General features: G+C 41.6%; 2 protein-coding genes across 2 annotated transcripts in view; both read left to right on the top strand.

The window, feature by feature from the left end:
- RAD54B (RAD54 homolog B) overlaps positions 1-25,935 on the top strand; it is a 64,449-nt gene that overhangs the window by 4,035 nt on the left and 34,479 nt on the right. The window lies entirely within an intron of this gene.
- Positions 16,009-22,468, top strand: FSBP (fibrinogen silencer binding protein). The gene is made up of 2 exons (XM_009987403.2): positions 16,009-16,704; positions 20,963-22,468. Exons 1-2 carry the CDS (start codon positions 16,334-16,336, stop codon positions 21,486-21,488), a joined length of 897 nt encoding a protein of 298 aa, XP_009985705.2. The 5' UTR covers positions 16,009-16,333; the 3' UTR covers positions 21,489-22,468.

Below are 25,935 nucleotides of genomic sequence, written 5' to 3'. Positions count from 1 at the left end.
GGGCATTAAAATAACTTAAAGATTGAAAAAGTCTGTGTGTATGCATTGTTTTTGGTTTATTGTCTCCATATCGTTTAATGCAGATGATAAACAGTTTGTTAACTTTATATCATGCTCAAAGCTGCTGTGTTTGGGTTTCCAGCGCAGCAGTGGAATGTGTAAATAAATATCCTAGTTTCCATTGAAATTCTTGTGAAACACCTGTGGACCATTGGACAGCTGCACTGTTCATAGAGCTAATCTTTCTGAAACCCAGCCCTGAAAATGCTGCACATTCTTTCAAAAAAACCTTGTTATCTGACACATGGTGTCCGTTTCCTAGAGTAGACAAGTAAGGGTTTGATGAGATAGCATCAATCTAAAAATTACAGCATGTCTGGCTTAAAAAAAACCCAACAACTTGCTTTTCTAGGCTTCTTTTCAAAATAAACTTTTCCCTAAAATTTCACTAATAAAAGTAAAATGAAAGGGACTCTGAAATTCTGTAAGATGAGATATTTCTAAAGAGGTTTTAGTAAGACTGTAGCAACTGTTCTAGAGTGAAACCTACCTATGTGTTGTAATTTTAAGACAGATTTGGTGATATCAGGGTTTGAATTTTAAGGTACTGGCCATGCTGTTGAACAGGCAGTTTACTAATTGTGATTATGATGAGTTGTGAATACTGGAAAATGATGTTTTTTCCATAAATACATATCTTTGTAGGAAAATGAACTTTACTACTGCTTTATGAATCAATGTTTGCTTGTTTTTAAGACGCAAAGAGCACAACAATCTTTAGCACCTGTTTTGTGTTCAGAATACAGTACTTGCTGACACTGATAACAGATGTGTGTAGGGGAGGTAATTTATTTGACATTGTCATTAGTGCTTTTCCTTACATGCTTCCAGAGAATTGTCTGATATGTCTCTGCACTCTTTAAAAATGAATCTTTCTTTAACATTCTTAAACTATTTAAAAGTAGTCGAAAACTAAATCATAAATGTGTTTGGAAGGATATTATTGTGGCTCTTAAAAGTGCTTGTCCTCCTTACATTCTGAGATCCTATAAGCAATAACAAAAAATACAAATAATTTTAATTGGAAGAAACAATGGACAGGCAGATCTCTGAACTATACTTAATATCTCCTCAGTCTTGCTAGGAAGCGGGACTGGCAAGGACTGAGGTTTTTACCTACATTACGGTCTTCAACCTAATATTTTTGGGTTTTTAAATATATATTTAATTATAGAAAACGTGTATATAATGAATTTAATTCATGCTTATTAGCTGAATTTACAGCTTGTTTTCTGTTGGTGTTTTTAATGTAGGAGAGCGGTGTCCTGTTTTAACTTTGGGCTTACCATATCACGTGTGGAGATGAATAGCTCTTTCACCTGCACACTTAGACACAACATTCTAGTTGGACTGAGATTTCGTTGTTTGAACCTGATGTATGTGAACAGAGAAGCTGGATATAGAGTCTCATTCTGCTACAGCTCACTTCTTGTTTGGTTTTTGGTTCAGGAGTACTTTCTTTTGTCCATCACTAACATCTGCTATACTTCTTCCAAGAGGAACTTTGTCAGAAGTTGCACTCAACTGCTACCTTTGAGCTAACAATGCAGACAGATTGTAACTGTATTTCCTTACAGAGCGAATGTGTTCACCCTGTGTCTCTCGACAGATGTTTCTGAATGTTTTTCATGCCTGTGATATTAACCATATTTATTATTTGCATATAGATTTGAATATAATGTTTCTAACTTAATGTTTGCTGAGTACATTAGTCGATAAGGTTTAGACTCTTTATTCATTTAAGTCAGTTTTATTTTCATAATAGGAATGTTTGTTGGCTCCTTCAGCTTTCTAGGACATTGTTACAAGTTAGTCTGATATCTCCTGTCACCTGGTAAAAATACAAAACTCTCTTAACCAGTTAATTTAAATATTATAAAGGAAAATCCACTTTTCATTCTGTTATGGTAGCAGCAATTAATTGCCTATCACTTTTAAGCACAGGATTAAAAAAATGTTATTTTGGGGATTTTCATATTGTCTAATTTCAGTCTAAGGGCCTACTTTTGGTTTCTGGATAACACAACTAAAACATTCAGCCCTGACATCTCATAATGAAGCATATTATTGCTAGAATTACTTGGGTATCTGCAAAAGTAGAAATATTAATTGTAATTTCTATTATTGCATTCATTTCTATTGTTGCACTTCACAGATTGAACTGGAAAAGATGTTCCAGTCAGGAGTATTTTTACTGTCTGTCTATTTTAGTGATGGAGCTGCATGTATAGCTGCAGTTCAGTGGGCCCCTTAAATACTTTTATAAACAGTTGGTAAAGCAGTTAAGTCTTTGGGTAAAAGATACTGCATAAACATCTGTAGCTCTTAATAATTACCAAGTACACCTTAGTACTACTAGAGTGTTTATTGCAATTTATTACTGCATTGTTTGTCAGTTAGATTTTACAAGTTTGTAAATTTTGTTACTATTTTGAATAAGTATCAAATTACTTTGCTTGCTTTTTATGATTTAAAATTACCTCCTTCTCCCTGCAGTGCTACAGACAGACAGGTTTATAGTAGTGAATAGACAAATGAGTAGACAAGCTGTTTCTAAACTCAGGATAGTTTCTTTACTGTTAAGGTGTCATCCGTACCTGTTTGATCAGTTCATCTCAGGAGATGGGGATTGGTTAAGAAAACTAGATTGATGTAAATGTATCAGAAGAGAAATTGTCTGTGTTTCTGATCTGATGCTGGTTGCAGAAGCGTTCATTTATACATCAGTCATGGTGGATATACACACAAATTGTCATGTACTGGCCCAGTACCCCACTGCCCAGCAGTCAACATGTTGCAGGTAGACTTCTCACTGAGACTTCTGTGATTTAGTCCTCGATGGCTTGCGTGTTCTGGTCTACTGTTTTGGGACTCTCTGGCATCTCCTGAGGACAACACCTTTTTCTTGGTGCTCTTCCTTGGGATATGAGATGATGTCTTCTACTCTGCAGCTGGCATAAGACCTAGTATTTCCCCAGCTGATTATGCACACCCAGAGTTCCCCTTGACTGTGGTCGTGCATTGTTTACAGTTATGCATGGAGATGGTATGATAGCAAAGCAGGGAACAGCATTTTAGCAAAGTTACTTTACTACTGTAATCTTAAAGTGTTCAAAGCAATCAGGTCAAAAAAAAAAAGAGTAGTTCTTTGATCTGACATTGCTTGTTCTCATGACTCTCAAAGGTTTTTCCAGGTTGGGTTTTTTTTTTTTTTGCCTTCCTCTTCCTATAGATTCATCACCTTCTGTGTGGTAGTGACCAGAACTACATACAAAGCAGAACACTCCTCAAGGGCTTCTGTTTCTGTGCTTAGAAGCACCAGTACAGCAGCCATGAATTCCCGACTTTAGTTTTAAAGTCTATCAGCGGAGAAACCATTATTGTAGCAATAGTCAGGTAACGTGGAGTCAGTTGCCAAAGACTGAAAGCCACAAAAGAGTATAGTGTGCTTATTGGATACACTAGCCCGTTGAAGTTCCCATCCTAACCAGTGTTACTCATCTTGAATTTGGGTGGACCACCAGCAGAGTGGTAAGATACGCTGTGGAAGTAGAACTAGCAACCAAGAGTGAGATGGGAAGAAGGAACTTACACCAGCTTCACCACCAAAGGCGATGTATCGTATAACGCCCAGCAACTGCAAAGCCGCTTTCCTGGATAAGGTAGCCATCTGCAATGCAGTATAATAGACTGCTGTAAAACAAATCCAGCCTTGCGTAATTCTGGTGTGGTATTTCTACAGTTAGTACAACATGAATTATAATTTGATATGACCATATCTTGCTGTCATGTGAGTAACTAGGCTTTATGTAATGATAGGTGATATAACCAGGATGTTCACACATTTGAGAGAACGGCAGTGAATTGACACTGAAATAAACTTTTCGTTTGTCTTAGTTAAGTGTGCTCTGATATGTGTATTTGAACTAATGGAGATAATGAAGGAGAGGAGAAGGGTATTACATGGTCAGAAAATAAAGCAAAACAGAGTTATACTATATGTAAGATATTCAACATTTTCCGAGAAGTTGGAGGGATAGAATCATAGAATGGTTAGGGTTGGAAGGGACCTTAAAGATCATCTAGTTCCAACCCCCCTGCCATGGGCAGAGGAATCCTTCACTACACCAGGTTGCCCAAAGCCTCATCCAACCTGGCCTTGAACACTTCCAGGGATGGGGTATCCACAATTTCTCTGGGCAACCCGTTCCACTGCCTCACCACCCTCAATGTAAAAAATTTCTTCCTTATATCTAATCGAAATCTCCCCTCTTTCAGTTTGAATCCATTGCCCCTTGTCCTATCACTACACGCCCTTGTAAAAAGTCCCTCTCCAGCTTTCCTGTAGGCCCCCTTTAGGTACTGGAAAGCTGCTATAAGATCACCCTGGAGCCTTCTCTTCTCCAGGCTGAACAGCCCCAACTCTCTCAGCCTGTCTTCATAGCAGAGGCGCTCCAGCCCTCGAATCATCTTTGTGGCCCTCCTCTGGACTCGTTCCAGTAGCTCCATGTCCTTCTTATGTTGGGGACTCCAGAGCTGAACACAGTGTTGCAGGTGGGGTCTTACGAGAGCTGAGTAGAGGGGCAGAATCACTTCCCTCGACCTGCTGGCCACACTTCTTTTGATACAGCCCAGGATATGTTTTGCTTTCTGGGCTGCCAGTGCACATTGCTGGCTCATGTTGAGCTTCTCATCCACCAGCACTCCCAAATCCTTTTCCTCAGGGCTGCTCTCAATCCATTCTCTGCCCAGCCTGTACTTGTGCTTGGGATTGCCCCGGCCCACGTGCAGGAGCTTGCACTTGGCCTCGTTGAACTTCATGAGGTTCTCCCAGGCCCACCTCTCCAGCCTGTTGAGGTCCCTCTGGATGGCATCCCTTCCCTCCAGCATGTCCGCAACACCACACAACTTGGTGTCATCTGCAAACTTGCTGAGGGTGCACTCGATCCCACTGTCCATGTGTCCAACAAAGATGTTAAATAGCACTGGTCCCAGTACTGACCCCTGAGGAACACCACTCATCACTGGCCTCCACTTGGACATTGAACCGTTGACCACAACTCTTTGAGTGCGACCATCCAGCCAATTCCTTATCCACCGAGTGGTCCTCCATCCATCAAAACCATGTCTTTCCAGTTTAGAGACAAGGATGTTGTGTGTGACAGTGTCAAATGCTTTGGATAAGTCCAGGTAGATGATGTCAGTTGCTCTTTCCCCTATCCATCAATGCTGTAACCTCATCATAGAAGGCCACCAAATTAGTAAGGCAGGATTTGCCCTTAGTGAAACCATGATGGCTGTCACCAATTATCCCCTTATTTTCCATATGCCTTAGCATAGTCACAAGGAGGATCTGCTCCATGATCTTGCTGGGCACAGAGGTGAGACTGACTGGCCTGTAGTTTCCTGTGTCTTCTTTCTTCCCCTTTTTAAAGATGGGAGCTATGTTTCCCCTGTTCCAGTCATTGGGAACTTCACCAGATTGCCACGATTTCTGAAATATGATGGATAGAACTTCATCTGCCAGTTCCCTCAGGACCCACGGGTGCACCTCGTCTGATCCCATGGACTTGTCCACCTTCAGGTTCTTAAGATGGTCTCGGACCTGATCTTCTCCTACAGTGGGCAATTCTTCATTCTCCCAGTCCCTGCCTTTGCCTTCTGTGACTTGGGCTGTGCCACTGGAGCTCTTGCCAGTGAAGACTGAGGCAAAGAAGTCATTGAGAACCTCAGCCTTCTCCATATCCCGGGTAGCCAGGTCCCCCGTTTCCTTCTGGAGAGGGCCTACATTTTCCCTAGATCTCTTTTTATCACTGACATATCTATAGAAGTTTTTCTTGTTGCCCTTGATGTCCCTGGCCAGATTTAACTCTATCAGGGCTTTGGCTTTCCTAACCTGATCTCTGGTTGCTCGGACAATTGCTCTGTATTCTTCCCAGGCTACCTGTCCTTGCTTCCACCCCCAATAGGCCTTCTTTTTGTGTCCGAGTTGGATTACAGTGAAAGTTTTGCAGTAGTAACTTGCCTATTGAATGATACTGTCGTTGCCTCTTTCCAGTGAAATAAAATAGAAATTGCTAGGTTCTCTACTTTTGAGTAGTGATATATCCACTATTGAAGAGAGCTGTGCTGCATGTAAGGATAATAATATTTTATGCATTTTTCTTTATCTTATTAAGTTTCGGAAAAATGGAATTTGTAAACAAGAAAAAAAACCTTAAATACTTTTTCTTGTGCAGAGACAGAGATCTAATTTTGAAACTGCAGGTCTAAAGCAAACTCCCGTTTCCAAGGGATGGCGGGGCACATGCTGGGAAATGAACTTACTATCCCAATATATTGTTGTGGTTTAACCCCAGCTGACAACTAAGCCCCACGCAGCCGCTCGCTCACTCACCCCCGGTGGGATGGAGAACAGAATTGGAAGGGTAAAAGTGAATGAACTTGTGGGTTGAGATAAAGACAGTTTAATAGGGAAGGCAAAAGCAATGCACACAAGCAAAGCAAAACAAGGAATCCCTTCACTGCTTCCTGTGGGCAGGCAGGTGTTCGGCCACGTCCAGGAAAGCAGAGCTCCATCATGCGTAACAGTTACTTGGGGAGACATACACCATCGCTCTGAACGTCCCTCCCTTCCTTCTTCTTCCTCCAGCTTTAAATGCTGAGCATGACATCATATGGCGTGGAATATCCCTTTGGTCAGTTGGAGTCAGCTGTCCCAGCTGTGTCCCCTCCCAACTCCTTGTGCACCCCCAGCCTACTCATGGGTGGGGTGGGGTGAGGAGCAGAAAAGGCCTTGACTCTTGTGTAAGCACTGCTCAGCAATAACGAAAACATCCCTGTGCTATCAAGGCTGTTTCCAGCACAAATCCAAAACAGCCTCATACAAATTAACTCCATCCCAGCCAAAACCAGCACAATAGTTGTTACAATTTAGCTCCCAAGAGTTGTATGCAAACACGTCATGTAGTCTGCAATATGTAGAAAATGAGATTATCTAATACCGTAACTTTAAAAATGAGGAACGTAGGAAATACTCTGTATAGAGACTGTTTTCAAGGATTTAGAATCATAGAATGGTTAGGGTTGGAAGAGACCTTAATGATCATCTAGTTCCAACCCCCCTGCCATGGGCAGGGAAACCCTCCACTACACCAGGTTGCCCAAAGCCTCATCCAGCCTGGCCTTGAACACCTCCAGGGGCATCCACAACTTCTCTGGGCAACTTGTCCCAGTACCTCACCACCCTCAATGTAAAGAATTTCTTTCTTTTATCTAATTGAAATCTCTCCTCTTTCAGTTTGAATCCATTGCCCCTTGTCCTATCACTACACGCCCTTGTAAAAAGTCCCTCTCCAGCTTTCCTGTAGGCCCCCTTTAGGTACTGGAAAGCTGCTATAAGATCACCCTGGAGCCTTCTCTTCTCCAGGCTGAACAGCCCCAACTCTCTCAGCCTGTCTTCATAGCAGAGGAGCTTCAGCCCTCGAATCATCTTTGTGGCTCTCCTCTGGACTTGTTCCAGCAGCTCCATGTCCTTCTTATGTTGGGGACTCCAGAACTGAACACAGTATTGTAGGTGGGGTCTCATAAGAGCAGAGTAGCGGGGCAGAATCACATCCCTCGACCTGCTGGCCACACTTCTTTTGATACAGCTCAGGATACGGTTGGCTTTCTGGTCTGCCAGCGCACATTGCCGGCTCATGTTGAGCTTCTCATCCACCAGCACTCCCAAGTCCTTTTCCTCAGGGCTGCTCTCAATCCATTCTCTGCCCAGCCTGTACTTGTGCATGGGATTGCCCCAACCCACATGCAGGACCTTGCACTTGGCCTTGTTGAACTTCATGAGGTTCTCCCAGGCCCACCTCTCCAGCCTGTCAAGGTCCCTCTGGATGGCATCTCTTCCCTCCAGCGTGTCCACAACACCACACAACTTGGTGTCATCTGGTGATTTAGGTTTAGCAGTAATAATTTTTTCAGTTTCCTTGTTTGTTCTGAGGGAAGTTGTACACGCAATTTCTTCTTGTTTTCTTCTTGATTATCAACATTTATTATCAGGTGCTGTGTGTTTAAGGAGGGAAGATGGGCAAAAGAGAAGTACATGGCTATTCTAAATTTCTCAGATGTGTTTCTTTTCCACTCTCCCACCTTTTGGCAAGCACTAGTTTGGGGGGTAGGGGTTGGGGTTGTTTTTCCTCCCCCAGCTCTCCTGTCTCCAATAGATACAAAGATGTATTTAAGGGAAGATAGAGAGACTGTAGCTATCAGGTGGAGGGACAAGAAATGCCTTATCGAAGGGAACTGGAAGGGTTTTTTTGAGCTATCATGAGTATTATTACAGACTTGGACTGCATCCCTTCAAAGATAGTCGCCAAATCTTTCTGTGGCTCTGCTGATTGTTTGGGTCCCCTTTGTTGCCATGCCAGCACAACTAGAATTCAGTCCCAGCTTTTGGCTTTGGGCCTTAGGTTTTCCCCTGAAACAGAAGCTTTGTGGCAATATGACTTTCCTAAAATCAACAAGATAGTGTTAAGATGGTTATCTCACTGTCCTCAAAATATTCACTGAGCAAAATTAGAAGAATGGGGCAAGCTGCTCCTATGTCAAATGCAGGGAATAGTATAAGGGGAAGTATTTTGAGGTTAGTATTTAAAAGCATAATCTCAATAATTTTAATCTCTATGAAAACATGGGAGAATTGCAGAAACTTGGCTTCTCTTACAGTTTCTTTTTCTAGAGGCTATCTTGCTAATGGGGATTTAAGAATTTAAGCAAAATATCCTGAGAAAATCATACTTTCAAATCTTTCTGTATTTCTCGGCTGCTTCTGATCAGTCATCAAAAAGCTTGTTGGAATAGAGGATCAGAGAAGACACAAGCATGTGTTAGGAACTGGACACACTTCTGAGTTTGTAAAGAATGGTGCTAAAAACTTTTCTTTTTTTTAAGGATGTGACTTACAAAGCAAAGAACTAATTCATGGTGCTGTATAGTCACTTAGTGTTATAATTCCTGTAGCTTTAAGACAAACTGAAGTTTGAAGGATGGTTACAGATCTGAATGTGCAGGCCCTGGAATGTCAGACTGAGATGAAGATAAATTCTTTAAAATTCGGCAGGGGGGGCGTTTTAATTGTCTAATTTGAATATTTCCCATTTCAGTGGGCTAAATGTTGAGAGAATGCCTTACATGAGCAGAGAGGATGGAGGTGCGGTTAGCTTTTAGGCTAACTGATTTGCTGTGCTGATAAGAGCTCTGGAGCAGGCCATGTGTAATTCAGGCTCGTTTGGAAGAGTAATGCAAAAGTAATAAATACACTAATGTCTGTGTTTTCTGTGCTCGTCATGCTGTACATGCAACCTCGTTCTTCCAGCAGTTGCAAGAACTGTCAGATGTTAGAAGTTGATACGTGCTGGTGATCACAGAAACAGATGCAGAAAAAAAGACGTAAAGCTTCCCCTTGTTCTCCTTGCCCTCAGTGCAGGACAGAGGTTTAGAAATAATCGTGCAGAAGAAAGGAAAGGAGTGGTCTGAGAGGTTCAGGTACAGCAAGGATAGGAACAAGAAAGTGCAAAATTGATGGTGAAAGTGTTGATGAAGATGAGAAAAAAAAATCAAGTGAAATGAGAGTGCTATTTTAAACACAACTTAAATGATCTAAAAGTATTTCTAAAAACTCTGGTGAGAATGTATTTAAGCACTGTAACTTCCAGGTGAAGTCGTCTTGCAACTTTTGACTCACAAAACGTTGTCGCCCTCAGCCCTCTCCTTGATGAATAATGCTTGCAACCCTCAGTTTTGGAGATTACCCATGAAACAACTGTCCCTATGGGAGACTTTTGGAGTTGAAAACTTTCTCACCCACCCTTTGCTGCAGTAGGCTCTTAAGACAGGCGGATCGAATGACTTGGCACTGTCTTTGCCATCATGTCAGTAAAGAGGACTATATGATGACATAATGGAACTTTTGCAGCCCTTACTACCTATAGACATTCTCAAGTCATTTTATGCAGCTGCCAAATTAATTTGCAAGAGTGAGCAACTGCCTCAGTACTTGCCAAATGTTTCTGCTGCCAGTGTGCCCCAGTATATTCAGTGATATGTAACGTGCCCCGTCCTAGCTGCTGAATCTTCTTACAGTTTCTCATAAGCACAGGGGCATCAGGGTTTCACTTCAGCTCTGATTCAAATCTTGCAATCATCCTCTTGTTCTTGAGATTTTCAGGTTCCTAGGTGATTGCAAATGCTAAACCCGGGTCTCTGCAGAGCTAGTTTGCTTGCACATTATGAAATAAGAACAGATGTCCTTCAGACTTATTCTAGGGCTGCCACTTTGTGGGCAAAGCACCTTCACAGAGTTTAGCAATCCCTTATCTGTTGAGTTTATATTTTTTGCACTAGAAGGTTCCAGTCTGAATCACTTAAGCCAGTGTCGTACCCTTCCGTGTTCAAGTTTGCTGTCTAAGCCAAACTACATTTTTCAAGGTATCTTCTTTCTTAGGGCATCCTTTTTTTTTTTTTTTTTTTTTTTTTTAAGTCTATCATGGAGAGATTCTTCCTCAATTCTATGTGACAAAGGATTTTTCCTCTCCGTCCATCCAAGATACTCCCTTGATTTAAGACATTCTCCTTTACAAGGTGCTCTGTCTCATAATGTGCCTAAATTCACACAGGCCACTTGATGCAGTTATTTGCCATGATACAAATCTGTTACTGGTAAAATTTGGGCCCATTGAGCTTTTTCAGTAATTCATAGTTTTTTGGCTACTTTAATCCCTGACTGTATTATAGTTGTGATTCATTCCTCTCTTGGTAGCTCTCCAGGATGCACTATTTGTATCATTTTTGGGGTATTCTAGACTTTTCCACAGCAAAACCCTGAACTTAACTCTTACCTGTAGTTTCGAGTCTTACTTCCCAACTGTTGAAGTTCTGCAACTTTAGCAAGCAGCTGTTGCTCGGTTTTTGAATAATCATGCTGATTTTCCTTTCCCTGGAGAAATACTCTGATCTGCTCTCACAGCTCCCATTTGTCATGAACTTCCAGAAACGAAGATTTCATCCACTTGAAAACCAAGGTTTTAAATATTAAAATTTAAATTGGGAAGCATCTGGCTTTTTTAAAGGAAAGAATCAAGCAAATTAAAAAACAAATCAAAACAAAACGCTGAATCCAAGACTGTTTGCTTTTCAGAATTCTGAGTACAATAGTGAATTCCACCTTGAAGATATGAAGGAAAAATGAGCTGTACCTTGTGCATAGGATTAAAACAGGAGGTACAGAAGGCAGTGAAGTGATATGAGGGGTGCATGTATGGCAGTCTTCTTCAGCAGTGGAAAGAATTTCCTCCTTGCTATCTGTGGTTTGCTGTCCCCTCAGTAACGCTAATGCAAGGTTTTATAAGGTGCATTGCAAACCATATTCGTAAAATCATCCAGATAGGGTCTGAAGAAGCTTTTTTCAATGTATTTCTTTTGTGCAAGTTATTTGTCCTGTCGCATACTGGATCAGGGAACTGCTGGTGTTTAAAACCGACCCAGCTCAGAAAAAGATATTAATTTGCAGACAAGTCAGTTCCCTGATGTGACTTGCTCAGATTTGTGAGTGCTCATATCAGTGCAGTGAAGGGGCAGGAACATGACAGGGTTGGAGGGAAGCAGAAATTCCTGTTTTGGCAATGCTCCACATTTATGTTGACTTAAACCACTTATTAAACTCTATGCTTGTCGAAAAAATATAAATTGATTAGTCTGTAGCTGAATCATCGCCCTGAACTGGCTGTGAACTGTGTTGCATAAGTACTAGTGGTGGTTGAAGGTGTAGGATGAAGGGTGGACTGTGGTAATGTTTCTTTTTTTGTAATTGTCTTGGAGCTACACCTATTGTTTTAGCTCAAAGAGGTCTATATGTAACAGTAATATCCGGGCTTCTCACCTTCTGTGATTTCTCGTCCATTTCTCATTCTGATCTCAGGCTGATGAGCAGAGCTATTTTGAAAAGAAAAAGAAAAAAAAAGAAAAACAACAACAAAAACAACACAAAAAATGAAGAAAAAAGTCTTGGTTGGTAGCCAGCTTCGTTTTTACAAGGGTTATTTTACACTCCTGCAGAACAATATGTAATTCAGACTGATTCCTTCAGGCACTTGCTCAAAAGAAATCTTTGTAGCAGTATTTTGCTATAATTGCATCAGTGTGGAAACCTGGTCTCTCTAGCAACATTAAGCAGCAAGGCGATAGAGTAACATAAGTTTAGATACATCTACGTGAGGAGTTGCTGCATCTGGTAGCCCAGTATAGAGGAGACTGCTGCAGCTCCTGTGGCCAGGTCCACAAGGATGTAATCCCAAGCAGCACACATGCACATTGTGATAAATGATTTAGTTCCAAACAGGATTTCAATTAAAGTTTGCAATTTATTAAATGAATAGAGGCAAGCAAACAGCGCTGGGTGCGCTAGGAGTCTCTGCTCCATCAAGACGCACACCGTACAGTTCCTGTTTCTGGTTTATATTTCTTTTACTAATACATATTCTTAATTATTTCTGAGAAAAGGTGGTCTTATTACAATGAGTTCCGAGAAGTCATCTCCATAGTCTCCACCTCTAACCCCCCCCAGTTGCGTGTGCACAGTGTCTCCTGGCGGTCATGAGTAGGGGTCTCAGGGATGAAGGCTGTATGTCTTCCTCGTGATGACCTTTTCACCTCCCCGAAAACCAGCGAAGTCATCATGACTGTTCTCTGCGAAGTCATCAGGACCGTCCCTGTTCTCCATCTTGGCTCCTGCTTATCCTACACAAGGGTTGTGCAACTTAGAGATATATGGCTTGAGCTGAACTGACTTAAAAGTGGTTAAGCAAGATTAAGCACGTACAGGCTTCTCTTGTTTAACACTATGTGATTAGCAAAAAAACAGGCTGGTATACTAAAATGTTAGGTGGCTTTTGCAAGAAGCGAGAACTATATACGTACCATCCTGCTTCCTCTAGGTCTGTGGTTATACAAGAACAAACAGAATGGTTAAAGGTTACATATACAGAGAAGGTCATATTTCACTATGCGGCCCTAGCATTGTTTTATATTGACACGAAACAGGTGAACACATTTCACACACATGTGCATGCTATACGTATATATTCAGCCAGCCATACAGAAAGTGCAGCACTCGTGCAAACACAAGCAGCCTTAAGGGCCTCATCCTTTCCCTTCACTGTCTGACTGGAATGGAAGTTTGTTTGTGGAAAATACATAAGTATACAATATGGATCCCTCCAGCAAGTGGCCTTAGACTCTTATTCTGCTCAGTAGCTGGTCCTTGGATCCTCTGGTCTCCCAGGTGCCTCACAAACCAGCACTGGGTCTCTTTGGCAGCTGGTCCAGATTTATGACCTTACTGGTGGCCAGTCCCCAGGGGTCCTGGTCCCTCCAGTAGCCAAAACTCAGACCTTCTGGTCTCTCCAGTATCTGTCCCAGACTCATGGTTGCTCCAGTTCTTGGCCCCCAAGCCTACTTGCGGGCTAGTCTGACTTGGTGTTTGCCAGAGATCGCACACTGACATGAGTACCCAGGCAGTTTGCATGGGCTCCAGCCTCTGCCTGCGAGTGCCCCAAGCACCTGGGCCCCTGTGACCCGTGGTACAGCTCCGGTTGCTGGCACGTACAGTGCCATGTACAGTCATGCATGCAGAATAGAGATTCCCCTCACCCAGGAAAACAGTTACAAATGTAGTTTAATGGGAAGACAGGACAAACTGCAGTGATGGTGCAGGGCAGCATGGCTGGACGACTGTACTGAGCAGCCAGCCACCTGTTCACATGCACCTGGCCTCTTTTAACACTTTCCCCCCAGTATTTTCCTATGCTTGTTCTGCCCCAAACCACTTTTATCCCTCCCTTTTCTTGCCTTTGGTTCTTCTTCTAACTATCCTGTACTATGCCTTCTGCAATCCCAAAATACTCTTCCTGGCATCTCATAATGAGTCCCACACCCAGTGGGCAGTAACCCCTCCCTTCAGTCTGCAAGGTGATCTACAGAGAGCCTCTCCTTTGGACTTGTCCATCTGGGTCTCATCCCCAGCCCACTGGGCTGCTCCTGTTTCTAACAGCCCTGGGAGCAGCCGAACTGACGGCTCTGTTTCATTTGTTTTATTGGGGTTCCTCTGTCTGACACTGTTCATCTGTGCTCTTTGTGTCTGTGAGGAGGAGCCTTTAATCACACAACTTAACACTGACTTCTTTCTTTTTGTCATTAAAAAGTCAAGAGACTGGGCACTGCACAACTGCTTCAACAGCAGAGGGTACGGCGTGGGCTCGCCTGTGACACCTTCATTCTAATACTGCCAGCAGCCTAAACTATCTGAGGCACATTCTTCTTTTTTTTTTTTTTTTTCCAGTTACTGAAGAACAACCAAGTGTATAAATTTAAAAAAAAAAAAAAAGATAACCACCAGCTTTCTGCTCTTAATATTAGCAAAGTGTGGGGAAATAGGGAAGATTAGGTGTTTAAAAGTGATCATTTTCATGCAGTGCTTCTAACCACACGAGTATTTTGTTTCTCAAATTCTAGCGTAATGGGCTTCAGACTGTAAAATGCTTTATTTAATCTTGGCTTGAAAGCAGTTCCAGCAAAGTGGACTGGTCGCAATTTTGTTAGGTGGTAAGGACAGGCCAACTCTCAGAAACGGTTCCAAACGTTCTTGTTATTCTAAATGCTAATTGATTTTTAGCAGTTAAAAGTCTCCCTTTGTTTAGTTTGAATTTCTTGCTTTGAGTACGGCTTGTGTCTGCTTTGGTTTTTTTTTTCCCCTTAGAGCCAACAAGTTTATACCTACATCTTTATAGCCTTAAGATATTTCAAACTATAATTAGATTTCTCTTTCCCTCACCCCCCTTCTAGGCTCCCTCGTTTTCAAGGCTGAACACGTTAAGCTTGAGAAGCTGTTGCCACTATCTCAAATGGTGTTTGTTTCCACCCTCCGGACTCTTTTTCAGTCGTGTATGTCATTTTGCAAACTTAGTTTTTCCTCTTTGTATTTGAGAGCACCTTTCCTTATGTCTGCAGGTTTTTCTCCTCTTTCTCCGATTTGTTGACTTAGTTTAGACCACAGAAATTTAAAGCCTTGGATGCGTTTTTAGGCGAGGGCTCGGCTTCAGGTGATATGTTTTCGAGCAAAGATTTTTAGAAATGCATGCACATGGCACGCACATCTTGTTAATAAAAATCAGATTCCAGAATGCCTGGAAGTATTATTGTCAAAGTGGGTTGTTTCCTGGTGGTTATAACAAAAAATCCCAGTATCCACAGGCTATAATGCACTCGGCGAGTCCGAGTCTCTCACGACTGACTGCAGCCTTCATGGCGCGCAGCCCCGGCGTCAGATCGTGCCGTTTCCCCGTCCCGGCGGGCCGGAGGCCGATGACACCGGCGCTGGACGGCGGGCGGGTTTCTGCGGGCGCCGCTGCCGGCCCACGTTATCGTAAAGAGCCGATCCGGTGCCGCGGCGGCGTGCGGGGTCGGCTCCGCTGGCGTCTTGTTGCCGTTCCCGCCGGCGTCGCAGGCTCGGCCGCCGAGGGAAGCGGCCTCTTTAAGAAGCCCCCGTGTCGGTAGCCGCCGCCGGCTGCCAAGTGCGGGAGAAGCTCAGCTTTACTGGGAAGCCCGCGCCTGAGTGTAACCTAACCGGCTGGGGGAGATGCCGCCGCTGACTGACAGCGGGACCGGCGCTATGCAAATGGCGGCGCGGCGGCGGCGGCCGGGGGCTCTGCCGGGGAGCTCTGCCCGCGCCGCCCGCGCCCCGCAGCGCTCCGCGCGTTGCACAGAGCAGTTGTGGCTTTTTTGGGAGACGTCGTGTTTCGTGTAAAAATCATCTCGAGCGCGGTTTCAGTTCGAGATTCGTGCGAGAGAGCTGGCGAGATGTGTCAGAGCTTGTTACTCGAGCTAAATTAGGTAATTTTTAGCCGGGTAACGTGCTAATCTTTAAACCTTTGTGTTTTTAAATCCTGCGTGTGTCTGGTCTCTTCATACAAAAGTGTGTTTTGCTTGTTTCTTCTCGTCGTCTTCAGTCTGAAGCCTTATGTAGGTCAGGCTTGGCTTAAGCAGATTTCCTGAACCTGCGTCAGCTTAAGCTGAAGGAATTTTAATAAACCCTCCCTTGTAGGCGTGGGCCTAAATGAGACTAGCCTAGTTAAGCCTGATCTTTTTCTGTTTGTGAAAAAGAGCCGAGCAGAGCTAGGGACTGCATGGTGGCGTCAGAAACGGCTGCCTTAATTCAAAGATAACAATGGTTGGGAAGGCCAGATCTTCTAATTTCACCTTATCTGAAAAGCTCGATTTGCTAAAACTCGTGAAGCCGTACGTTAAAATTCTCGAGGAACATACCAATAAGCATTCCGTAATAGTGGAAAAAAACAAATGCTGGGATATCATAGCTGATAACTACAATGCCATCGGAGTAGATCGCCCTCCTCGCACCGCACAGGGCCTGCGCACGCTGTACAAGAGGCTCAAAGAATATGCCAAACAGGAGCTATTGCAGCAAAAGGAGACCCACTCAGATTGTAAAAGCAGCATTTCCGAGCCAACCAAGAAAGTTGTGGAGATGATTCCACAGATTTCCAATGTGTGTTTAAGAGACAGGAGCGGTGTTCAAAGGTGAGATGATTCTTTTTATTTTGTTACTGAATGACCGTGATGGCGCCTCCTATCTACTCTGTAACGCTTTGCTTGTGGTCAGGCTCCGAGAGGAAATGTTTGTCGGAGACAATCCCCAAATGGGGAACAACGACAAAATAACGTTGCTTTTGTTTTATGGGAAGCTTTACGGTGACTTAGCACTGCATTCGTTTTTCCAGCTCTCTTTCAAAGGCTGTTTCAGAGTCTTTGTCATACTCTGGAAAGTGAGGGTTAAGAGAGAATCAAAGAGAAATGGTAGCTCCAACCTCCACCCCTCCCCTACCTTTTAATAGGCAGATTATTCAAACACTGGCAAAGTGATGGCTATTCTCCTCCATTTAAGGTAATACTGCAGTCATTTTGCAACATATGGAACTATTACCAGTTTATACAGGATTTTTAGGAAAGTTAGTTCACAAAGCTAAGAAACCTTACTCACACATCTTTTTTCTCTCATTTACTCTGATGTTTGCATGTTACGTTTTAACTGATCCAAATCCTTTAAAAAAAAATTGACTCCCCATACCACAGTGCCTTTGTGAGTGCAAATGTTTGTTTTTTTTTAATTGTACTTTTCTTGCATTGACGGTGGTTCTCTGGAACTGGAGGAAAGCTAATTGCAGTCTGAACTCCAGGCAGTTCTGTACCATAGGTTAGGTAGTTTAAATGCAGAGAGACACTGAGAGGTGCTGCACTAGAAGTTTTCTCCTTTTTGTAGTGTTTTCTTTTTTTCTTACTGCTCAGTAAAGTGAGACACAATGTCTAGATTTGAGCCAGACATAATACAGGCAGGCAGCACACAGGCTTTCTCCCACAGCTGGCTAATGCCCCTCGTATCTGACTTGCAACACTCTGCTGGTTCTGTATTGGTCCTTGAGGGATCAAAAAATGCCTGGGTCAGGATTTGGTCCCTCCAGGTACAAAAACTAAGCTACGGAGGAGGGGAAAAAAAAGTCAAATAACTCCCCAGCAACATTGAGAAAGCTCTGATTTTTCTTATTTTCCCAAGCAGATTAATGGGAAGCGAACTTTCCGTATTTTTAATCAGATATACTGATAGCCAGTGCAGCAGCAAAACACTCTTAAGAAAAGCTGGCATGCGCACACACGCTGAATTGGATTCATGGTGCCACTGGTTGAACTGAATGGTAACAATTGTCTAAATCCCAACATGCCAGATGCTCTAAAAATATGCTGTTGTGAGTCCTTTGCGTAAAGAAGTCTGAAGCAACTGGGCTGTGCTGCTGCTCCTGGTGAATGCCCCTGAAGGAACCGTTCCAAAGAATTCTCTGGAACAAAACGAGGCTTTTAATTGCACTAATAAAGGTTGCAGTGTCTTGACTACCAACTTTTGTGAGGAGGAAAAAAAAATAGTGTGAGAACTTTGGTTTGTAGATCGGCTTATAAAAAGCACTGACGCTTTTCATGGATGATTAAGAGCTAATGATCTCCATAGTTTGTCTCCTATAATTTAAACATTTTTTGCAGTCCCTTATGAGTCTGGGAACATTGACTTGATTACTGCTTACCCAAAATGGTTGTTCCTAGGAACAGCCAATACACCGTGCGCTGAAGGAAAAGACTCTTATTAAAAAAATTATTTTTTTTTCCCTGCCCAAATAGATTATTATTATTTGATGGTTCTAATTTTAACTCTGAGTTGCATTTTACCCTAATTTTCAAAACCCTGTATTGGGTTTTAACTCACCAGGATATGGCTTAGGTTTTGTAGGAGGGAAATACAACTTATAATGAATCCAAATTTTTAATCGCACCTTTAAGCAATTTCTAGCCCGCTCTGATTAAACAAAACCCGCTGAATCATGGGTGCCCGCAGGGTTATAAACACCATCCCCCAATTGTGGTAACTGTTGTTTGTCTTTCTTTCAGTCAAGTTGTCAGAAACATTACTAAGCACCATACAGGCGGCTCTTTTGTTTCTCAATTCCTTCTTTCTCACTTTGCTGTCTAATTGTTTTCCTCTTAAGACTCTGACTCTAAGAAGAAAAAAAAAAAAGCCTCATCAGAGTTACCTGAAGATTTGGTAATTTTCAAGTTCTGTGTGGATTACACTTTGAGAGATGGATTTTTCACTGTTTGGAGGCTCTAGTCAATGTTAGACTAAATCTTACCTGTCTGTCTTCTCTTTATCCTCTCTCACTTTCTCTTTCTGCTCTCTGTTTCCTTTTGTCAGAATGACCTGCTTCTCCTGCTGGTTGTTTCCACTCTACTCAGGCTAGAAGCTGGCTGAAAGCCAGCAAATAAGAAGGAGGGAAGCTGTATTAGAAGCTGCGGTTGTGAAGAGGGGGAAACCCAGAATTACAGTCAGCACTGGGGAAAACAAGTGAAAATTTGTGTGCAGGAGAATACTTCCGATGCTCAATGAGAGGAGCAAGAGGAATGTGAGGAAGAGGTATATAGGGAAGGGTGAAGCTTTGTGGCATGAGGAGGAGGGAGTAAGGTGATATAATTGATACATCTATAGGCAGCTGAGGTAACAGTCAATAGAATTAAGATTATCCTGGCATTTTCTTCAGGGAATAAGTGAAAGGTCTATTTTCAGTACCTGTTTCAGATGGACTTTTTTTTTTTTTAATCTTTAGTTAAAATAGTTTAGGTGGTTGACAGGATTAATTTTTGGAAAATATATTGCTTTGATGCTATAGAACATTTTTACAATTGAGTAGTGAGAAGGTTTCATGCTTTTATTCTAGAAAATGCACTTTCATGTTAATGCATGGCGGGCTAGATCAGGGTCCTTTGGAAACTGCAACGGTGACTGCTTAGTTCTTTTAAACCGAAATTTCTAAAGACCATGGGAGATGCAGAAGAGATGATCATGCCACTGTTCGATTAAGGAGTTAGTGCACTTACACGAGAAGTGGGATGTACAAATTAAATTTCTCCTTTGCTTCGGGGAATTTGAACACCCGCCTATTTCTAACCAGGACAGTGTTTTAATAATCAGATAATGTTTCTCAATTTGTGGATTGTAGGGCTCGCAAGAAGTTTAAAAAGTGTAAACAAACCCCTTTCCACCCCCCAGTTTAATGGACAGCAACTCCGATCCTCCAGGGTTGGGGAGCATCCGTGAAAGTCATATTAATCATGGATCCACTCGCTGCCTTTAGCTGCTAGAAACAGTTCAGTTCTTCAAGGGCTGGGGAATGTCTCATATCTGCAGCCACCGGTTGCCTCTGTTTTAGACAGTGATGGCTGTGATGGTGCACCGTCTTCAGTATTGGTACCAAGTTAATATATTCTGGTTCCCATGTTGCACTATACTGCTTTACCAGTCATGCTGAAAGTATTCTTTGTAGATGTGTACTGTAAAATAGATCAAGAAGCTGATCTGGCTTAAAAAAGCATTGCCTGAATAAGGGAGTGATGTGCAGAAGTGTAGCATTTCAAACACAACTGATGGTAGAGAAGTGGCAGGAACAGCTTGAGCCATTATTATCATCAAAGCCAAATCATGATTTGAGGTGCTGCTGACTCAGGGGTTTACACAAAGGCAGATGAGTCAAGTGGGCGTTGTACTTTCGAAAAGAAATGCGCAGAACTATAGGCTGTTCTTAATGGAAACATTTCTGTGTCTTCTCTCGAGGCTTCAGAAAAATGCTGAGGTCACCGATTCAAAGAGAAGGAGCAAGGATTAGCTTGATTCCCTAATCTACTGGCAGGGTCATCGTTTGGGCTCTGGTTTCTTCTCCCAAGGCTCTTCGTGTAATTTTATTCAGTGATTGTTTTACATAAAAACCTCCTACCAAATACTTGAGTGGAGGAATCAGAAACGGGACGCCATAGAACAGGAGGAGATTAATAAGTTTGGGAGATGGAAATGTTTCTGCCACAGTCCACTCAATCTAAATCAATGCCCTTTTAAAATCACATCATATATTGTATAAACTCTTTCCTCTGTCACTTGCATGACTTGCTGCTGCTTTGTTTTTATTCTCATTTGTCACTAATAGCCTTTCTTGCTTCTCCGGTGTTAGAAGAAGGGCCTACCAGGATAGTTCTCTGTTGGCTATACTGGCTTTATAGCAATCAAACCTGAATGAGACAGGGCTGTGTACACGAGGTGGAAAGAAGGAGGGGTAGAGGTGGTGTTCGTGTAAGGAAATAAGAGTTCCCAGGCATAGAAGTATTTCAAATGAAGCTTTGGTTACTTAGAGCTGCTCCTTTTAAAAATAGTTTTTAATGGATTATTTAAATATGATTTTGTGTGTTCTAGTGCTAGTATCGATAAAGAAACAATTGCTGGTACCAGTTCACCACAGGCAATGTTGGATCACCATCCTGTGACAGTCACGATGGAGTTGCAATCGGAAGAGGACGTGAAACCTCCTCCTTCTTTGATTATAGACTCACAGCAAAATGAGAGCTTAGAGCAAGAGGAAGAACACCAGCTGGTGCGTATTATGGAAAGGTCTCCTTCGACATCAGTATCGTCAGTTGATATGAGAGTGATGATGTCTCCCTCTCCTGTACCAAGAAGAGATGAGTTTTTTAGGCTTGAGGTTGGAGAACGCTTTAGACCAGTATGTGGTTATGACCCACAGATGTTACAAATGCTGAAAGAAGAACATCAAATAATATTAGAAAATCAAAGAAAAATTGGTCTTTATGTCCAAGAAAAAAGGGATGGTTTGAAAAGAAAGCAGCAACTGGAAGAAGAACTGTTGCGAACAAAAATCAAAGTAGAGAAGCTGAAGGCAATACGACTACGCCATGATCTGCCAGAATACAGCAATATCTAAATATTTTATTACTTCTGTCGTATTCTTTGACATACTTAATAATGAATGCTTTGCCCTAGCAAAATTGCTCCTTATGTTAATATGGATGGATCAGAATCTGGGCTTGAGAGATGAAAGTGTATTTTCCATGTTGTTGTTTATGTACCTTAGAAAAATACCGTGTATGGGTTTGAGTGCACCAATCTTCTGAAGTGTAATCAAATCCTGTATATTTAAGTGTTTAGGTTGATAAAAAGCCAAACTTAAAAAATATTTCCACTTATCTCTATTAGAGTTGTGATGAGCTACTGGAAATTTAGCTCAGCTCTTTTAAAAAAAATTTCATCATATGCATTATTTTTTCTAATAATCACCTATCCTTTAATATCTTAATGAAGTTACAAGTTGATAAATACCCATAAAAGGAGGAATAAAAGGCTATGTTTAAATGTCTTATTCTTTTCAAGTTGGTGAATCTTATGACAGTGGTGAGATTTTGCTGATATATCAGCTTGGAAAACAAAATTACTGGATTGTTATATTTTTTTAAAGTTCAGTAGACAGTTGAATAATTGTACATCTTTTTAAAAGTTAATACTTTTTATTGTTTCCAGTGGAGGAGTGTTTCCATAGGACGTTACCGGAATAGAGACAATGAATGCAACACTTGGTTTTAAAACTGCATGCATGTGTAATTTGTGTGTACAGTTACCATGATCATATATTCAGTTAGAGTAATTATACTGGTGATCCACCACAAAAATGTCTCATTTCCTCATTTGCATGCATAATTACTACAGTGCATGTGCAACCAAGACAGTTGCAGGTGCCTTTGATCAGTATCACTATGACTATAAGCTACTGAAATGAAATAGTTTCTGTATGTAAGTAATATGTGACTTGAAATCAACTGAAGATTCTTTGTTATTCTGGGTACCTTTTATAAATGCTGTTGTTCTGGTCTTTTGATTAGTTTCAAATAAAAAGCCCCAAATGAAAAAAAAAAAGATTCTTCTGTCTGTTCTAGTAGCAGCCGTTTCCTCTGCAGTTACAAGCAACATTCGTAACTGGAAGAAAAGTACCTGGAAAGCTTAAGTCCCAGATGATTCATTTCTTCATAATTTTTAGTCTTCTGCCTGTTATGAATGGATCCACAACTGTCTTAGACCTCTGGCTCCTTATTCCCTGTAACAATACTTTCTCCTTCCTCTAACCTTTAGCACAAGAAAAGGAAATGAAGCACAGCATCAAGGAAAAAGAGAGAACAAAGGAGATAAAATTCTTCCTGTGCCTCCTATCTCAGAGAGCCCCAACAACAGAAAGAGCAAAAGCAGTAGGAAGGAGAATGTTTCTTCCTGTGGCTGCTTGTAACTGTCGCTCCTGTCACCGTTGTTTTTCCCAAAGTTGCTTCTCTCTGCATTCTCACAGAACCTCAGTATGCGAGCATGGGGCACTGGTCTGCATCAGCAGACTCTGAATGAGGTAAGCCTCGCACCTCCTTGTTGGTCTTCCAAGTGAATCAGGTTACCTTTGTAGCCACAGGGATAAATGCTTATTAAAAACTGAGGACTGGAAGCGTGTAAGTTTAATTGAGGGGCTAGTGGAGCTTAAAGAATTGTAGTGGTGGTGTATGATGGTGGTACGAGAGAAGTAATCTTGACTGTCGGTGCCCAAGATAACTTTAACAGGTGACAGGTGGGAAGAGTAGAGGAAGCAAGTCTTTTGTTTACAGACTGAGGAAAAATACAGGCAGCGAAAACAGATGTCGTCAATATGGAGTTCCTCGATACTTTTCCAGTTGTTTTCTAGAGAAGAAAGCACTGTGTTTGTTCTGTCGGGAATTTTCACTTGTGCTGAAAGTAATGATGCCTGAATAAGTGGCCTCTGTTTCTGTACAGTCCTTGGCTGTATTTTTCAGTTCAAGGACATCGATCTGTTTTTGTGTAGCTGGAAACACTTCAATGAGGTACTCACTTGCCTGAGTTTACAAGAATCAAAATATTAGCTTGAGTAAATAAGGATTTTATTTGTTCTACTTCTCAGAAATGGGAAACGGCACTAAATTCTCTGCACTTGTCTTATAATTTGGAAATGCCCAATCTTATCCTTTCAGTTGAAAATTGGAATTCTGGTTTCCAGTGGTAAGGAATTAATTTCTATTTGTTGTTTCTGTCCTTACATATTATGCAAATGATCAAATTTTTAATAGTTTAGAAAATACTTTTCACACAGCTCATCGTCTTGCAGTGGTTTTGAATTATAGCTGCTCTTATGTTGGCCACCAAAATGCTCTAGAGACTTTAGGATATTTTCTGTTGAGTTCTCCGTTCTCCTTGAGCTAGTGGAAGAGGTGACCTCCAGGGTTTCTATTGGCATGGTATTTTTATTTTGAGGGCTAGAAACAGAGGAATTTCCAGTCTTTCAAAGCTTGCAGTCCTTTCTGAACTGACAGACAAAGTAGATACAAAAGTAGGACTCTGGTTAGAGCAAAGTCTCCCTTGTATTCTTGATATTGGAAGGGGAAGGATGCAAATGAGTAAAGAAATAAAATGCACTGGCCTGGTCAGAACTGTCTCCCTATAATGAGTGTTCTCCCACGTTTGGTTGTTCTGGCTTTGTCTCGTTTCTTAGTGGAAAGCCTTTCATTCTTACCTGCAGGCAGCACCTCTAGTTCAGAGATCTCTCATGCTTTTTGTTTCGTTTGTTCTTGGCTGCGTTTCTTATGTTTTTTGGGGAGCTTGAGGTGGGGGGAGACACCTCTTGAGTCTCTGTGGAGCTTGCTTGTTTCTTTACAAGTGACAGGACATATATTTTCTTTCACTACAGAAATGTGTCCTCCTTCAGTGACATTACAATGCTCTGTCAGTGCAGTGTGGTGCTGACTACATATTATACCTCTGTGTGCTGGTGGATCTGCATTTCTTTCTCGCTCCACATCTGCTATACAGTATCAGGTTGTCTGAGTCAGACTTCTCACTTCTCAGTGCCTGTTCCTGTTTTGTTTTTTTTTTTCCATGTATTCCTAATGTGGGTACATGCACCACAGCTGTGGCTAGTCCTTCTGGACCTTGAAGTGCTATGAATTTTTACTGTTCCAGCAAATGATATTTTGTCAGCATGTGTGAAAAAGATGGTAGGAAGCCCTTCCCTCCTTCACTCCCATTCTTATCCTCTTATTCCCTTCACTACATCTGGCAGTGCCATTCCCTGTCTGCGTGTTTATAATGTACATAGCACAAGCAGAGTAATTTTAGGCAAGGACAAATTTCTACCATATGTTCATGTCCTTCTACTAAGATAACTGAAAAAAACAGGCTCCAGGAGTAATTTAATTTCTAACATCTAATGGACTTATGTTTAGAATTAAGACTGTAACTGTGATAACTTTTGTGATAATTGTGATATCTGCTTGTATAACTTCATCTATCTGAGTAATTGTCTAATGATCAGTCTTTAATTTTGTCGGCTGCTCCCTAATTATCTTGGTTTTTTTTGTCCCTCCTTGCTTCCTCCTGTAAGCTTTAGACTCCTGTGGAATCATCTCAGTTGATGTGCTTACCTTAGATCAGAATTCTTATCAGGTAAAAATGGTAGGAGAGAGAAGTACTCCAAGACCAGGAGAGATTACTTAGAGCTAATCTTGCTTGTCATACTCCTGTTTTCTAACATCTTCCACCTCAGTAGCTTCAGTTCCTTTCATTTATATTTCTACATATTTTCGGGCTTGGGATTTTTTCCTCCATACAATGAAAATGCATAGACTAGAGCTTGTGTACTATCTTTTTTGGGCAGACTTTGTGTCCGCTGAATTTCCAATGGGCAAAGCCATTAAATTGCTTATAATTGAGAGAGAGTTGTTTGTAAGTGGAGGAACAAATCAGGAACTGTGATACCCAGGCTGGCTGGCTAAGCTGTGTTTTAAAATTTTGTATATCTTATTTTGAAGGGCTTTAGGATGGTTCCACATGAATTTTAACTTTGGTAAAATCATAAAAGGTTACTCATGAAGATGATAAAGTGTTATTTTTCCAGGATGTTGATTACTTTTCTATTTTGCAGATGAAAATAAAGAGAAACCTTTAAAAAGAATGCCTTTTAGCATTTTTCAAGGTTTTAAAATACATGAAATGTAGCTTCTCAGTGTGTATTCCTAACGAGTCATGTTATTATTCTGTTTTTAAATATCCAGGTCTTAATTTGAGAAACCACATTGTCCAAGACTTAGATTTAAAAAAAAAAAAAAAAAAAGAAAAAAAGTGTACTGTTTAGGGTAGCTAAAATAATAGTCTGTTAGCTGGGTGTGTAACACATGACTAAATTCCAGTTATTCTGTGACCTATGTTTCTGTGTTTTATCTCTGCTAAAAATGAAATCGTTTGCCTTGATGTCAGCCAAGTTGCCTGTGTAGTGATGGTTGCCTTTAAATGGCATCCAGTTTGTCTGGGCATAGTTTCCTCCATAATAGAGA

This window comes from Tauraco erythrolophus, chromosome 3, assembly GCF_009769465.1.
Source record: "Tauraco erythrolophus isolate bTauEry1 chromosome 3, bTauEry1.pri, whole genome shotgun sequence".
In the NCBI taxonomy this organism is placed as follows: Eukaryota; Metazoa; Chordata; class Aves; order Musophagiformes; family Musophagidae; genus Tauraco; species Tauraco erythrolophus.
Note: the sequence above shows the minus strand (reverse complement) of the source record. Positions and strands in the feature narration are given on the sequence as shown.